The sequence below is a fragment of the Perognathus longimembris genome, chromosome 1 (assembly GCF_023159225.1).
Source record: "Perognathus longimembris pacificus isolate PPM17 chromosome 1, ASM2315922v1, whole genome shotgun sequence".
NCBI classification, from domain to species: domain Eukaryota; kingdom Metazoa; phylum Chordata; class Mammalia; order Rodentia; family Heteromyidae; genus Perognathus; species Perognathus longimembris.
Genome location: NC_063161.1, coordinates 61,874,544 through 61,892,347, shown reverse-complemented (window position 1 = coordinate 61,892,347; position 17,804 = coordinate 61,874,544). Strand labels below are relative to the sequence as shown.

The following is a 17,804-nucleotide window of genomic DNA, read 5'->3' as shown; positions in this document are numbered from 1 at the left end:
AAAACTAGGTCTGATTTTTTTTTTAATTTGCTAAGTAGGATGTTCTCTTAATTCTCACTTGAAAGTATTAACATGGATAAAACACTTTTCCAGAATTCTTTTTATTATTTTTTCTCTTGTTATTAATAGTCTATTTCACCTAGCTTTAAGAACTCTTGCTTAGATAATTTAAAAATTATGAGCTGAGCACTTGTAGTTTACACCTGTAACCCTAGCTACACAGAAAGCTGAGATCTGAGGTTCAAGGTTTGAAGCTAGCCCAAGCAAGAAAGTCTGTCAGATTCTTTTCTCCAATTAACCAATGAAAATCCAGACATGGAGCTGTGGCTCAAGTAGGAGAGCATTAGCCTTGAACTTTTTAAAAAGCTTAGGGGCAGTTGCCCAGGCCCTGAGTTCAAAAGCTGGGAGGGCACAAAATAAATTAAAAAAAAATTAAAACAAATATAGGTAGATAGATATGAATGACATAGAAGATACCACCTATAGAGATAAAAAGAAAATCACTTCATTTTCTTAAGTGTATTACTAACAATATGACATCTAAATTTCACTTATTTTTATTCATACTCATTCCCATCTTAACTCATTAATCATTCTTTCCTTTTCCTGTTGTATTGGTTTGTCAACACTAATAACTAAATACGAAATAACTAAATAAGTAAACACTAAATAATAATCAACATTTAAAAATAGATCCACTACTGAAATTTGTTTCATTCATTTGTGTGTGTGTGTGTGTATGTGTGTGTGTGTGTGTGTCTCTCTCTCTCTTTCTCTCTCTCTCTCTCTCTCTCTCTCTCTCTACTGGGGCTGGATTCAGGGTCTCATACTCTCACTTAGTTTTTTGCTCAAAGCTGGCCTTCTAACACTTACACCATATCTTTACTTCTGGCTTTTTGCTACTTAATTGGAGATAAGAGTCTCCAGAACTTTCCTGCCTATTGATCCTATCCTCAGACCTCAGCCTCCTGAGTAGCCACTGGTCTCAGACTAGAAGCTACTTTCTTTATATCCATCTAGTAAATTTTGTCTCAAGATTTTTCCTATCATGTATTAGTTGTACAAGGGCATGTTTCATTGTGACATTTCCAAATATGCATACAATGTAGCCCCAATCAAATGCATCATTTCCATTTCTTTTTCTTTTTTTTTTCTGTCAGTCATGGGGCTTGAAGTCTGGGCCTGGACACTGTCCTTGAGCTCTTTTGCTCAAGACTACCACTCTAACACTTGAACCACAGCACCACTTCCAATTTTCTGGTGGTTACTTGGAAATAAGAGTCTCATGGGCTTTCCTTCCTGGGCTGACTTTGGACCACAATCCTCAAATCTCAAGCCTCCTGAGTAGCTACAGGCGTAAGCCACTGGCACTCAGCATCATTTCCATTTCTATCATACCTCCCTAATTCTGATTCTTAAAACTATTTCAGAAGATCTCATTGTTCTATTTTCATACATGCACCTAAATATTAAAATTAACTGAGCAAGCCAATTACTGAACCAGATGTTGATGTTATCCTAATATAAACTTAAGATGACACCTATGTTTCAAGAATCTTTTAAAAGCCACAGTCCAATGCTTCCAACTCACTTCCAATGCATTATATGATTATATATAATTTATGTAAGTTTCATTCAGAAACTTATGTAAGTTTCTTTCAGAAACTACAAGCAGTTAGAGGTAGACACTGGTGGCACACACCTATAATCCTAGCTACTTAGGAGGCTGAAATTCAGAGGATCAAAGTTCAGAGCCAGTCCAGGCAGAAAGTCCAGGAGAGGGGCTGGGAAAATGGCCTAGTGGCACGAGTGCTTGTCTCATATACACAAAGACCTGGGTTCGATTCCCCAGCACCACACATATAGAAAATAGCCAAAAGTGGTGCCATGGCTCAAGTGGCAGAGTGCTAGCCTTGAGCAAAAAGAAGCCAGGAACAGTACTCAGGCACTGAGTCCAAGTCCCAGGACTGGCAAAATAAACAAATGAATGAATAAAAAAAAAAAAAGTCCAGGAGACTCCATCTCTAAAATAACCAGCAAAAAGTGAGGCTGGAGATGTAACCCAAGTGGCAGAGTACCCACCAGGTAAGCAGCTGAACAGTATAGGAACCTCAGTTCAAACCCTGGGGGAGAGGAGAGGACTACAAGTAGCTTCTATTCAAATATTAAACGGTTATTGATTAGTCCCTCAATATCAACATATAATTTTGGTTTCCAATTTTCTCTTTAAAGTGAGTTCCTGACTAGAAGTCATAAACTTCAAATATGGAGGTAGGCTGATGTGTGAAAGCAACTACTAAAACTCTCTTTATTCTTCAGCTATTATTTTCAATTTTTTTTTTGCTAAGGTCATTATTAAAAGGGAAATGTATCTTCTCTAGTGAAGGGCTGAACTACTTTGCTTATAAACAGACATATTAAACAAGTACAGGACAGGAAAGGTAGAATATCACAGGCCTGACTATCTCCTATGCCCATGACTCTCTGATAAATATGGTCACATCATTACTTCTGAGTCCTCCATATCACCAAGGGACTGTGTGCATACCTCGATGCTTTTCTGGTAAAGCTCCAACCCCACATCCCCCAGAACCATATTCTCCCCTCACTCCACCTATGCTTATAACTTTTTCCAAGATTCATTTGAAACTTCCATCTGTTTTGATAGAAGTAAACCTTATATGTGATATAAACTGAACCCTGAAAGACAGCACAGCACTGTCTAGCTTCTAAATGACTAACTTCTGTCTTCCAATTTTATTCAATTTATATTGTGGATTAATATAAATATAATAACTCATTAGGATACACATTGAAATTTAAAGACTTCATATATCTGTTAAAAAAAAAGTATTGAAGCACTGACAGACATCTGTCCCTTATTAAGGGTGAGACATTTTCACATGCCTTAGCTCATTTAATTCCCAAGACAACATTTTTAGTTGTTTCTGTAACACTCACTTGACGCAGTCAGAAACTGAGGCACATAAATGTTCAAAACTACCCTGCCAAGAAAATATTACCCCAATGTACAAAGGAGGAAACTGAAGCACTAGAGATTAACCTGCTATGCATTCACCAGCTAAGAAAGTGGCCAGACACTCTAAAGACAAGACACTCAGCTTGAGACTTAATTACACCATCACCTTGTTTCTCCATCCTCTCCATTAACCATGCAGCAATTAAGTTCCTAGCAATTAAGTTTTTGTTTTGGTTTTGGGTTTTACCATACTGGAGCTTGGGACTCAGGGCCTGAGCACTGTCCTTGACTTCATTTTGCTAAAGGCTAGCACTCTGCCACTTGAGCCACAGCACCACTTCTGACTTTTTCTGTTTATGTGGTACTGAGGAATGGAACCCAGGGCTTCATGCATGCGAAGAAATCACTCTACCACTAAGCCACATTCCCAGCCCCCGCTCCCCTTTTTTTTAGCTCAATGCTAGCACTCTACCAACATGAGCCCCAGCACCACTCCTGACTTTTTCTGTTTATGTGGTACTAAGGAATCAAACCCAAGGCTTCATGCGTGCTAGGCAACCATTGTACCACTAAGCCACATTCCCAGACTGCAATTAAGTTTTTAATATTGAACTATAGTGGTATTCTGTTGAGTGTTAACTTTCACAAATTCTTTAGAGCTTAATATCCAAGAGCAGAGGAAGGACGCACAGACTACAGACTACTACTCTTATCAACCAACAAATGAATGAACAATGAATGAATGAATGAATGAAAGAATGAGTGGTCCTTTGACAGGCATGTGACTCAGCAAAGGTACTGAGATGGCCCAGAAAGAATTAGCTCTAGTATGTTCATCAGCCTATCATAGGCCCATCCACACAATGCAGTACTATTTACCTCCCTCTGCCACACTAAGACCTTTCAAAAACAGAAACTGAATTTTATTATTTTATCAAGCACCCAACAAAGGCGTCATTGAGTAAATAGTGGTGGGAAAACAGGTAAAGAGATTATGGCAAAGCATATTCCAAGTAGAGAGAAAAAACACAGGCTTACAAGGGAAAAACAGTAAGAGCAGCATTCATATTTGATGAATGATAGGTATAGAATATATGGATCTTCCTGCAGCTGATTATAGGCACCTGAACAGAAGCCCGCAGCAATGGCAAGACTGCTCTAAATAATTTTACTTTTCTTCTCAACAATCCATGTATATTGAAATGCTAATTAAACTTTGAAAGATTCAGGGGTTTTATTTATTTGTTTGGATGGCTAACATTTGTTTTATAGACACAGAAGGCTAGTGACTACTTCAGCCAGCTTAGAACCCTTGGGCTGAGGCTACCCATTTTCCCACCTCAGCCTCCCCTGTAGCTGAGATTTTAGAAATATTACCAAAACAGACTAAAGGTCTGTGTGTATATGTACATGCACATGCAAGTACTGGATCTTGAACTCAGGGCCTTTGCTCAAGGCTTGAACCACAGCTCCACTTCTGGCTTTTGCTGATTAACTGGAGGTAAGAATCACTCAGATTTGTCTGCCTGGGCTTGCTTCAAACCTCAATCCTCAGATCTCGGCCTCTTGAGTAGCTAGGATTTCAGACTTGAGCTACTGACTCCCAAATGAAAGTTCATATTTTAATGTTCCAAAGAAAATGTATCTGACAATCAGATGGGAAATTAGGTGGGAAAAGTGCATATGCACATGCAAACTATGTTACCTACATTTTATACAAAATTAATCCAAATGCTTTAAGGGTCTAAACAGGAGATCTAAAACCATGTAACTCCTACAAAAATCATTAGGAGGGGCTGGGAATATGGCTTAGCGGTATTGTTCGCCTTGCATGCATGAAGCCCTGGGTTCAATTCCTCAGAATCACAAATAGAAAAAGCCGGAAGTGGTGCTGTGGCTCAAGTGGCAGAGTGCTAGCTTTGAGCAAAAAGGAAGCCAGGGACAGTGCTCAGGCCCTGAGTCCAAGCCCCAGGACTGGCAAAAAATAAAATTAAAAACATTAGGAAAAAGCACCAAGACATATTGGACTGGATGCGATTTCTTGCTATGATACCAGAAGCTTAAGCAGCAAAAAGGAAATAGCCAACTGGGAGCAATATCAAATTTAAAAACTACATATTAAAGGGAGCAAACAACAGTGAAAAGGCAGCCTAAGGAATTCAAGAAAATATTTGCAAATCATATATATGATATATATATCATTTCAGGTCAATATTAATTTCAGAATACAGAACAAAAAAACAACAACAAAAATAACTTGCTTTAAAAAGAATTTGGGAGCCAAGCGCTGGTGGCTCACGCCTATAATCCTAGCTACTCAGGAGGCTGAGACCTGAGGATAGAGGTTCAAAGTCAGCCCTGGCAAGAAAGTTCATGAGACTCATCTCCAATTAACTACCAGAAAACCGGAAATGGTGCTGTGGCTCCAGTGGTAGAACGCTAGTTTTGAGCTGAAGAAGTCAGGGACAGTGCCCAGGCCCAGATTTCAAGCCCCATGATCAAAAATAAATAAATAAAATAAAAAGAATTGGGGCTAGGCACTAGTGGCTCATTCCTATAATTTTAGCTACTCTCAGGAGGCTGAGACTGAGGATTGAAGTTTGACCTGATGATTGCCCAGGGAAGAAAAAACCATGAGACTCTTATCTCACGCTCTGGCTCAAGTGGTAATGTGCTGGCCTTGAGTGGAAAAAAAAATAAAGGAACAGCACCCAGGCACTGAGTTCAAGCCACCACCACCCCCACCATCACCACCACTCCCTAAAAAGGAATAGTAACTAATTAGATTACATAATTATCCCAAAAAGGTACACAAATGGCCACCATGCATATGAAAAGATACACAGATGCTCAGCTCAGAAGTGCAGTGTAAGAGAAATGCAAAGTATGATGAGGTATTCCCTCACCTCCATCAGAAGGCCATAATTTAAAACAGAGGAAAATAGAAGGGCTAAGATGCAAACTAGAACTCTTGTGCACTGCTGGTATAAAGGTAAAATGGTACAGCACCTGTGGATAAGGGCATAGAGATCCTACAAAAAATTAAAAATGTTCCAGCAACTCTACTCATGAATAGATATAAAAAAAAAATACAAGGCATGTTCTCAATGAGATATCTGCCCTCTATTATTACCCACACCAGGAAGATCAACTCATATCAATAGGTGATCAGATAAATAAAATGCAGTGTAAACACATACATGCACAAAACACACACACACACACACACACACACACACACACGGCAGACAAGATAGACAAAGGCAAGGTAAGAGGAATAGCATACAGACGATGAAAAAAAGAAAATTCTATCTCAAGCAACAATTTGGATTCAAAATTATAAAAAGTGCAAAGGTGATGGCCAAGGGAGAAAGTAAAAGGGGAAAGTCATGTTTAAATCATACAGAATTTTAGTTTTACAATAAGAAAAGTCTAGAGATACCTTGTACAACATATTAACATGACTAGAAATGGCTGACATAGTAAATTCAATGTTGTTTAATCAGTAAGAAACAAAATGTCTTTATACAACTACTTAAGGAAAAAAGGGAAGGGAAAGGTAGAAGAGAGAGAAGAGAAAAGGAACATAGTGGTGGTGTTGGCTTCCAATAGCTCTAAAGAGGTTGAGATGTGAGGATCCAGGGTCTGAGATAGCCTAGGCACACAAATCCTGACAACTCTAGCTAGCCAGCAAAAAGCCAGGAGTAGAGCTGTGGCTCAAGTGGTATAGATCCTGTTTTGAGTGAAAAAGTCAAGTGAGATCATGAAGTCCCAAGTTTAAGTTCGAATACTGACAAGAAAGAGGAAGAATAGGGAGGAAAAATGAGAGGGAGGGGAAGGGGGAGTTGAGAGGGAGGCTCTATTCAAACCAAGAGTAATGTTCCTATAATATATTATAGCACAGGACAATCCTCCTACCTAGTTAGGGAGAAGAATCATTAAATCAGACCTCCTGAGTGCCAACCATGTTCTTACCAGGAGTTGTCGCATCCATGAAAAACTTACTTTAGCTCTCTGCCTCAATATTCCCTCACTTAGAAATGAGTACTCACCACCTACCCAGGGGTTACTGTGAAGGCTTCATTAGCATATGTCAACTTCCACAAATCTGAGATACTCGCAGGCTGAAGTATTGGCAACTGAACCGCTGAGCAATCAGTTACACCTACATCAGAACACTGAGATACAGAAATCACTTCCACGACAAGGATGGTGCCCACTGGTGACACACTGTCACATCATACTGCCCTGCTCTGACACCTGGCTCTGCCATGTGGCTTAAGACAATGAACTGCAGACCAAACCAATCCACATAGTGATGCTAGTATTTAATAAAAGGCTGCTAAAAAGCACCTGTATTATATTTTCTCTCTTTACCTGGGAAAAGCAAATTCTTAATATGGGGAACATTTGAAGATTTAGATAAAGTTTTGAGGGGTTTTTTTGGGGGGGAAGGGGTAGGCTGGCACAAAGGGATGTTCTGATACTAGTTAAACAGGTACTCTTAGAAGTGTGGCTATTTATTATCTCTGATGGTTACAGGATAAAAAGGTAAAGATGAGATAAAGATTGCTTGCCATTAGGACTCCTCCTTCAGGTAGATAGGGATGGAGAGAGAGAGAGAGAGAGAGTGTGCAAGCAGACAAAACACTTCACAGTGGCCATTCATGGTGTTTCTTTTTCCCATAATGCCCCGGGCTTCCACTCAACCAGTAAAAAGAACCAAGGCAGTGCATGCACAAGTTATCAAGCAATCAGCACAAAGCTGTAACACCCACCCTCCAAAAAGACTGCAACAGATTCCAAGCTCTGGGACCTCTCTAGGTCTAATATAGCTACTCTTTTACTTTTAATAAACTTGAGCTTTACTGCAATTCACTATTCTACTGCCTCTTTTCCGAAAAACATTATTTTATTGTTATAGTAGAGGTGATATACAGAGGGATTACAGTTACATGTCACATAATGGGCATATTTCTTTTTGAACCATGTTTCCCCTTCCCTCTCTCCCATCCTCACCCAGAAAATGTACAGTTCATTTTCCATATATTGCCTAGTGAGTACCACTGTTGTATTTGTTCACCCTTTGTTCCACCTTTTCTATGCTCTCCTTACCCTCCCAAAGACAAACAAACAAGATAAAAGGAAAAAGAAGCAACAACAGCAACTAAATAACTTGTTTTCTTTTCTTCATAAAATATTTCACATGATCATATGCACATCCACTGCACTGCCTCTTAATTCTTTAACTGGCAGAGAAACAAACCCATACCCCTAGAGAGCATCACTGGTGAGAGTCCCAGGCTCTACTAAAAGGTATTAAAATCAAAGACCATTAGTTAACTTGGAGTTCTTTGATCTTTAACACAGAAGTGGGAAACATGGCAATGTGTTCTACAGAAGTCACATGAAGAAGCCAGTCATGGGCCTGATAACTCACTGAAGGGTCATAGTCCACACCATAAATCCTCAACAGGTAACCCTTCTAGTACCAGTTGGAAGGGAGCAAAACACGGAAACAAAAATCAAAGGAAGGTTCATTTTACCTACCAGTTTCATATCATTACAGAGTACCAATCTAGTTCAAAAGCCTTGCTTATAAAAGAACAAAGCACAAAGAAATGGAAATGGGAGAGCAGAGCGAACAATGTGATTATTTCTCTTTTCCCAGAAATTTCACATTAACTGCTCATTTGAAAATCTGACTGCTTCTAACTACATTTATGTTAAAGTCCTTATTGATATTAATGTCAATATTGTATGAATTTTTAATCAAATAAGATTTTCCATTTGCTTTACATTAAAAGGTAAGATTTAAAGAACTAGTTGATGAGGCAAGCACTTGTCCCTGAGGCCTAGCTATTCTGTAGGCTGAGACCTCCTTCAAGGCTCAAAGCCATTCTGGACAGAAATGTCTATGAGCTTCCTCCAGCTAACCAGCAAAAATACTAGACTGGAGACCTGGTTCAAATGATGGAGCACCAGCCAAGCAAGCTAAGCAAAAGTAAAAGGCACTGAGTTCAAGTCACAGAAACAGCAAAATAAATATTATTTTTTAAATAAGATTTAAAGGATTTGAAAATTTGTAGTATTTATTGTGGTATTTCTTAAAGAATCACCCAGCAGATTTTAATATGTCAATTATAAGCCATGATCAGTAGCTGTAAATTGTGTGCCAGTGAAGGGAGTACTGAGCAGAGTCTGACAGCAGCAACTGATGTGAATATAAGATGATTCTGGCAAATCTAGTGATGCAGAATGTATACGTCAATCCTAAGGAAAGGTTTGTTACCAGTGAATACCAGAATCTAGACACCCTGACGTTCCTTCCCTATGAAGCCACTGAATTACTGTAAGGTTCACCAGAAAGGAAACCCACCACATGTTTCAGGGTAAGAAGAGTTTATTGGGGAGAAAGCAAACTGCCAGCCACACATAATGGATGCATGGGGAGTCAGAGGGAAAGGAAGAAGGGAAAAAGAGAAAAGAGCAAGAGAGAAAAGGAAAGAGCAAGGACTGTGTCGAGCCGGATTATATAGGAAAAGGTGGGAGATATGGCCAGGTAGACTTAAGCAGGATTTGCATAGCACCCTCCCTGGGGTGGACCTTACAATTACCACTTGTAATGAGCACTAAATGCCAATGCCAGGGAGGTGGGGCTCATTTATGTGCCTTTTTCCTGACTGCGCATAACAACAGGTATACCAATGGCTGTGTTCTTATACTCTGCCCTTTCTGTGCATGCTTTAGGTATTAGTCACCAGAGATACAGAATCACAGAAAATAATTACAGCAAACTTGAGCAAACTCATATTTCTTCAATCTTACAATAACTAGCCAGATTTTTAAAGAAATATAGGAAAAGTCTTCTAAAGAATAAAATAAAATCAATAATAACTTTTAGGATAAAAAATGGTATTTGAGCCCGGCACCAGTGGCTCATGCCTGTAATTCAGGCTACTCAAAAGACTGAGATATGAATCAGGGTTCGAAACCAACTCAGATAGAAAAATCCAAGATACTCTTCAAACTCCAATTAGCCAGCAAAAAGCTAGACGTGGAGGTATAGCTCAAGTGGTAGAATACCAGCCTTGAGCAAAAGCCAAGCAAAAGGCCCTGAGTTCAAACCCCAATAATGTAACAAACAAATAAAAAGATGTTTTAATAACATCTGCTTTAAAAAATAAATTAAATAAATAAGATTAACCTGTGAGATTATAATTTCGAGGGTTAAAAATGCTATTTGAGATCTGAAGTTTCAAGTTGTAAAAGTTCAGTTGGTAGTGGTAATTAGTAGAGACAATGAATAAAAACTGTTCTCAAGACCAACAGAGGCAAAATGAAGAAAACTAAAATTGCTCTGGGGTGTGGCTCGAATGGTAAGATTTCTTGCCTAGCAAGCACAAAGCCATAACTTAAAATCCCCAATAACATCTTCCCACCAAAATAAAACAATAGCAAAGAACAAACAAAAACAAAACCTAAGCTAACCCCTGCTCACAAGTCACTGGAACTATTTTGTTGCAATTGGTGAAGAAAATGGAATCCAGAAGTCAACACAAACATAAATGGTCACCATTTCAGATGCTCTGTCTTTCACTGAATGACTCATTTAACATGGATTCACCACAGCACACTACTGCTCCATTTATTAACTGAAGGCCCTAGCAGCTCTTCCTATGAGGAAGTCACAGCCACAGCATTGCTTTTACACACACACACACACACACACACACACACACACACACACGGATCCTATGAATGTTTGGAGGAAGGCAGAAGAGTTTAAAAACAGACTGGAAAAAAGACCAAAAAAAGTCAAGTCGAATTCAAGGGATGTTTAATGTAATTACACTTGTTACCAGAGGTTAAAAACTTCCCAAGGATGTCCCTGGATAGACATGGTTTAAATAAGCCCCCCTAAGCTTTACCAACCCCCAAATACCCTAGCTATGTCTCCTTCCCTGCCTGCTGTTAGCTCCCTAAATGCCCAGTAAAATAAGAGAGAAAAAAAAAAAAAAAAAGAGGTTCTTTGGGGTATTGCTTTCTTCTTTCTTTGAACTCTGGGTCCTGTACCTGCTACACCTGCATCACTCCTCTAGACCTTTTTTTCATTAGTTATTATCCTAATATACTCCACATTTACATTTACCTAATAGTTCCACTTGCTGCAAATAGCTCAAATAGGCATACACCACCACACCCACCTTACTGGTTGTGATGAACTCTTGCTAACTTTTTACCCAGGTTGTCTGCGAGCCATTTCATCTCCACCTCCCCAGCAGCTGGGATTACAAGTAGGAGCTACCCTACCAAGCTAAAAGTCTTGCTTACAGAATCTTGACACAGTATCAGTGACCTGTTTAGCTGCTGTAAAATGTTTCCACTTTGAGACCTGGTTAGTCAGAAAGATGAGATATGATAACATCAAGTATTCTGACTGTGCCTACCACACACCCATGCATTTTCCCTGGCTCTCTCTACATCATTTGCCAAACTCCTATTTAACCTTCAAAACCTAGCAGAAATATCCATTTCTATAAAACCTTCCCTAATCCAGTGTCCTATTTACTCCCCTGAAAAGAAACAATCACCTATATTTTCTCTAGCAGAGAAATCTCTAGCAGATCTTCTAGAAAAATTCTCTAGCAGAGAATCTAGCAGAGAAATGGAGAGAATTCTCCATTGCATTTGATTGCTTCTTTAGCAGGTGTTGGAATGAACACCTCCAGGGTTTTTACCCAATCTAATTACTGCTTACCTCAAACCTAGCAGAATCAGCCAGTGAGGGAAACTTAATTAGCATTTGCTGAAGAGGTAAATGATTGCATTAAATTCTTACAATTAGAACCTTTAGAAAGCCTTTCAAATATTTCAATAATGTGCTCTTTGGGAGGGCTATTTTTGGTTTTAATAGACTATTCCACCAACTGATCTTTTTTGCAGTATTTCTTCATACTATATTCATCCATATGTTCAACAAGTTTCAGCTATGTCCTAGGAAATAAACAAAATTAACAAAACTCCCTGTCCCTAATAAGCCTTCTTCCTGCAAGGTAAAACTTATGGAAGAAATAAGTTGTGATAGCACAGACATCTGAAAAAGTACCACCAGTCATATTTTCTTAACCAACACTGACTAAATTATCAAAGGACAAAAAAAACAGACCCCACATAAAAGTTAACCACTTCCAAAGAAAAAAAGGATTGCATGAAATTTAGTGTCTTTAATAAACAAAAATGGTTTAGCATCTCTCAAAAAGAAACAAACAGGACTGCAATTGTGGCTTGGTGGCAGTGTTGCTAGCATGCATGAAGCCCTGGATTTGATTCCTCAGTACCACATAAACAGAAAAGGCCAGAAGTGGAGCTGTATCTCAAGTGGTAGAGTGCTTGCCTTGAGTATTGAGAAGCTTAGGGACAGAACCCAGGCCCTGAGTTCAAGCTCCAGGATGGGCCAAACAACAATAACAAAAGAAACAAACAAAATGTTTATGCTAGGAATCCACTTCCCTGTAGTAAGGAATAACAGTTCTCTTTTGGAAGGCTGATGTTTTGAAAGTTTGTAAGGATTTTATTTATGTACACAGCTACATACTCACCACTGATCCTAATTTGAAGTGGTTTTTCTGATCACAAATAAGAAATTAACTGGTTTTGTTATTTAATGTATTCTGTGCTGGTTTGCTTATGACTGAATACTGTTCCTTTATAAACAGCAGAGAGCTTTATGAAACTTTGTATCCAGGCATGGGGGGGGGGGGGGAAGAAGGAAGGAATGCTTTCTTTCAGAAGTGGGAAAGACCAGAGGAGATAAGAATCAGTCCTATTCTGGAGACCAGACCACAGAAAGAGGCTTTAAACCCAGACACCACAGTTCTTATAGGTCTGTATTTCCAATCTCTGTTTCAATTTCTTTGCTGCATCCACCTTGTCCTTTTGTATTCACTCCTTTCCTTAGATAGTGCTTGCCTCACCCCCGACCCCCAGTTAATATATCACTCTCTTGAAAATAACTGTACCCCTGAGTTCTTTGGCCATCTCTAGGAGCCTCCCTTAAGGAGAAGTTAGTCTCATCTGGCTGTGGCCCCACTTGACTATGGTTCCACCTGCCTGGTCTTACAGCCATTATCCTCTCCTCATCATTCTGCACACACTGGATGAGGACCTGATGCACAACACAAGTTCAAGTGTTCCAGCTAGGAAAGAGTAAACAGTGCTGAAATGTCCATTCAGTTCTTAGACGCTTCACTGAGAGCCCTCTCCAAAATACCACTTTCAAAACCACAAGGGGGTCTTGTGTTGAACAAATCTTGCTACCTTAAAATGTCACTTCTCTGTCAGAGAAAAACAAAAAGCAAGACTGAGAATGTTGATCTGTAGTAGAGCACTTGCCTACTATGGCCAAAGCCATGTGTCTCACCTCCAACACAAGAAAACAAAACACTCAGATATCGGATGCATTGGAACCTGGGGATTGGAAAAAATCTTGGTCCTAGTTGGTGGCTCACATGTGTAAGCCCTAGCTGTTCAGGAGGCTAAGATCTGAGGATCAAGGTTCAAAGCCACCCTGGGCAGAAAAATGTGTGAGACCCTTATCTCCAAATAACCAGCAAAAAAAAAAAAACAATCTGGGAATGGAGGTATAGCTCAAGTGGTAGAATACCAGCCTTGAGTGAAAAAGCAAATCAAGAGCCTTTAAGCCCTGAGTTCAAGATCCTGTAGCAGCACAAAATAATAACCACCACCACTCTGGTCCTTTGACCTGAAGGCAGGCTATTGATTGAGGGGTCCTAATGGCACAAATGGTTCATTCTCCTATAAAAACACATGTATTTTTTGTTTTATTCTTGATCATTTTTGAACTTTATTTGCCAAATTCACATTTTACTTAGAGCCTGGCTCTATTTTCAACAATTAGCAGTGCAATATACACACAAAAGGGAGATCGGTAATGACAGCTTTAAGATATCAAGTACAGTGAGCCAGGTATTAGGCTCAACGTAGGTGTCAGGCTCAGAGCATTGCGTGAAGAGTTGAGCAAGGTTCTTTGCTTTTTCCGCATGAAGAGTTGAGCAAGGTTCTTTGCTTTTTCCTCAGAACCTTGGAGAAGGGGTCAGAACATTCACATGAAACAAATCTAGTCCACAGCAGCAGCCCATATATCTAGCTACTCAGGAGGCTGAGATTTGAGGATCATGTTTCAAAGCCAGCCTGGACAAGACAAGAGTCTTATCTCCAATCAACCATCAAAAAGTTGGAAGTATAGCTCTGGCTCCAGTAGTACAGTGCTTTGAGTGAAAAAGCTCAAGGACAGCACCCAGGCCCTGAGTTCAAGCCAGAGACTGGCACAAAAGAAATAAAATAACAAGCCCCATACAGTATGAGAAACACTTCAACAGTGCCCTAAGGGCAATGTAAAAAAACTGAATTATGCTGGGTACCAATGGTTCACACTGTCATTCTAGCTACTCAAGAGGATGAGATCTGAAGATCTAGGTTTGAAGCCAGACCCCACAGTAAAGTCCAGGAGACTGATCTCCAATTAGCCAGCAAAACACACACACACACACACACACACACACACACACACACACACACACACACACACACTGCCAGAAGCCAGTAGGAGAGCTGTGGTTCAAGTGGTATAGCACTAGCCTTGAGCAAAAATCTCAAGGACAGCACACAGGCTTTGACTTCAATCCCCAGGATTGACTGACACACAAACACACTGAAAAACGAGAAACATTTAAAATATCCACCAAGACTCTTAGAAAAAAAAAATCACTAGTGAGATTTAAGTTGCACCTTCCTCCATCCCTCAGAAGTGCTTTCTAATAATACTGGGCAGACTCCAAATAGCTTCCATCCGCCAAGAACTTGCCAACTGGCCCTCCCCTGCTCAGCAACCAGGGTGGGAAAAAAAAAAATCAATGCCCTGGGATGCTTAATCTTTTAGTTTTAAAAGTAAATTGCAAACCCCCACCACTGGGATGGATCCATTTATCCACGAAAGTAGCTCATAAATGAATTTAGGAATTTAACATGACCTTCTATAGATAATTCAGTCACTAGTTAGAAAGCATAAGAAGGAAAAATACAGATTTTTTAAGGAATAAAAACAAGAGGTCTGTGAATACACTTTGGAGCAGGGTGAAAGTTGAAACACAAATAGCAAAGAGAGGGGAAGAAATCCCTGTAAAAGAGAAATAGGAAATGACTACAGAAGGAACGAGTGTTAAAGTAAAAGGTCTTAAAAAGAGTTCCGAGTTGGAAGTGAAGCTGCTGCTCGAAGTGGTAAAGCGCTATAATCTTGAGCAAAAAAAAGCTCAGGGACAGGAGTTCAAGTCCCACGACGGACCAAAAAAAAAAAAATCAGAACTACTTCACTCAAAATTGTACTGTGATTACCGCTGGCTGGGTGCTGGGTAAGAGACCCTGGAAATAGAGGAATCAGTGGGCGCCGCGCCGGGGGAAAGACCTCCATCAGCTCAAGAAGCTGCATCGCGTTAGGCTGGATTGAGGAACAAACTGGTGATCTGGAAGTTCTCAGCCAGGATACAATTTTTGCAACCCTGGGTGTCCACCCACAACATGACAGCTTTTAAGACCTCGCTACGAGATGGGCTCCGGAGGCCCGCGAAGCGGTGGAGGATTCATGCATCGGGATGCCCGGGTCCCGCGCACCCTGCCCCCTCCCTGAAAAAATTTAAAAAACCACCTCACCGATGCCGAATCCCACCACCAGCCGCCCGGCGAGCAGCGTCTCCTTGTTGGCGGCGGCGGCCAGCACAGCCGAACCGGCGGTGAACAGGGCACTGGCCAGGAGGATGGCGGCGCGGCGGCCAAAGACCCCGTTGAGGGCCCCGCCGGCCAGCGCCGCGACGGCGGCCGCCCCCACAGTGCTGGACACCAGCAACTCCTGCCACAGCGCGTCCAGGCTGAGCTGCCGCTTGAGCAGCAGCATGGCCCCGGACACCACGCCGGTGTCGTAGCCGAACAGGAAGCCGCCCAGGGCGGAGAAGGCGGCCGCCACGTACACGAACGCCGGAGTCTCGTCCTGCTGGAACTGCCTGCGCGCCGCGCGCTCTAGGTCCCCGCCGCTGCCGCCGATGCCGCCGCTGCCGCCGGCCCCGCCGCTCCCGCCGCCCGCGCTCTGCAGGCTCGCGGTGGACTCGGCCGCCAGGAGGCTCCTCTCCCCCGCCCCGCTCGCCGCGTCCGGCTCCGGCTGCTTCCTACGACGCTCGCCCATCAGGCTGCTCAGGCTCCGCAGCGTGTACTCCACATTGTCGCTCGCTTTGCGGGACATAGGGCGAGAAAGGGGACCCGGGGTGGCCCGGAACGGTGAAAGAAAGATGGGCTCCGAGGACCGGACGGCCCGAGCGGGCGGGAACAGCCGCCGCCCCTGCTGCTGCCGCTGTCTCCCTCTTCTCGGTCCCCGCTGCGACTGCCGCGGGTGCGGTCCGAGGCGACAAAGTTGCAGCACCTCGTCGCGGGCCGCCCCACTGCGCGCCGCTACAGCTTCCGCCGCCGCCGCCCAGCTCACCTCACGCCTCTCTCAGCTGCCGAGCTGGCGCTGCCGAGCGACCAGGGGCGGGGGGGGCGGGGGGGGCGGCGGGGCCGGGGTCACGTGCACCCAGGCGGGGGCGGAACCTCCGGGGTCCCCGCCTTATAGTGGGAGGGGCAGAGCTCACGCCCCGCCCCGTCTGCGCGTGGGGAAATCGGAACATTCCTCCTCCTCTGTGGGCGTGGCCTTGGCACCAAAGCTCCACCCACCCCACTAAGAAAGGCAACCGCTGAGTGAGTGAGAGTTCTGGAAAATGGGCTGGATTAAGTATAGTTTATGGGTTGCACCTGGGGAAGCAGAGGGGACGGGAAGGAAAAAAGGAGGATGCTGATAACTAATCTAACCCAGATACACTGATCACTATGTTTGTGGGGTTTGGAAGAGGATGGAGGAGCCCCCTAAGCCCAACTGACCTGATTTCTAAGTCAGACCTAGGAGAAAAACAAATTATTCTGTATGACATGTATGTAGCAGGCAACCTTCCTTTAATAGTATGGTAACATTAGCCAGTGTGTGAGATACCTGCTTTGTAGCTTGACCGGTGATGATAATCTTTTCTTCAATGATCCACCCAGATGGAAAAATACCTTCTGTCCCTGGAAAATCACTGTCACCCTGTATTTGAAAAAATATTTTAATTCACTTGAAACAAACATTATTGAAGGCGAATATCCCCTCTGATTTGAATAGTCTGCAAATTATTTAATACTATTCCACTCCACGAGAAAACGATGACACCTCTCTTTGAGATGTTTTCATTCTTCAGGCTGAGGGCCACAGGTAAAACATCATGGTATATTCTCGTCTATAATTCCAGTGTGATTTTATTTTCCTTATTTGAGCAAAAGGTTTCTTAGCCTGGGCCTTTTTTTTATGCAGTCTCAAACTTTCACCTTTAGGGAAAGTGATTTTTGTCGTGCCTGTTCCAATAAAATTTAGATTAGAATCTGTCAAGTTCTTTCATTTAGATTTATCAGTCGCGATTATCTCCCTAACAGAGCACTTTTCAGGAAAAAAATGAATTGATGAGCTTGGAGTGTCTCTACCGCCATTTCTAGGGACCAGAGGCGATGAAATAAAAAATCCGATTTAACAGTTTGAGGTGAGCACGCTGTTCCCTGGCCCACTGTAGCGAGCCTGCGCCTCCTCGTGGCGAGCCTCTCCGGTGGCTTGAAAGGGAAGGGCTGAGCTCCCCAGGAAGGGGAAGCAGCTGGGAAGAAAGACTGATTCAAACCTAGCTGGAGTTGTGCATAA

General features: G+C 42.1%; 1 protein-coding gene across 2 annotated transcripts in view; it reads right to left on the bottom strand.

Moving 5' to 3' along the window:
- Positions 1-16,516, bottom strand: part of Slc2a13 (solute carrier family 2 member 13) — a 336,909-nt gene extending 320,393 nt beyond the window's left edge. The window contains exon 1 of one of the 2 annotated variants that reach the window (XM_048366441.1): positions 15,710-16,516. In XM_048366441.1, coding sequence (XP_048222398.1) covers positions 15,710-16,292 — 583 coding nt within the window. In that variant the 5' untranslated portion in view covers positions 16,293-16,516. The remainder of the gene's footprint in view (positions 1-15,709) is intronic. The other variant, XM_048366433.1, reaches the window with a different exon arrangement.
- Between the last annotated feature and the right edge of the window lie 1,288 nt (positions 16,517-17,804).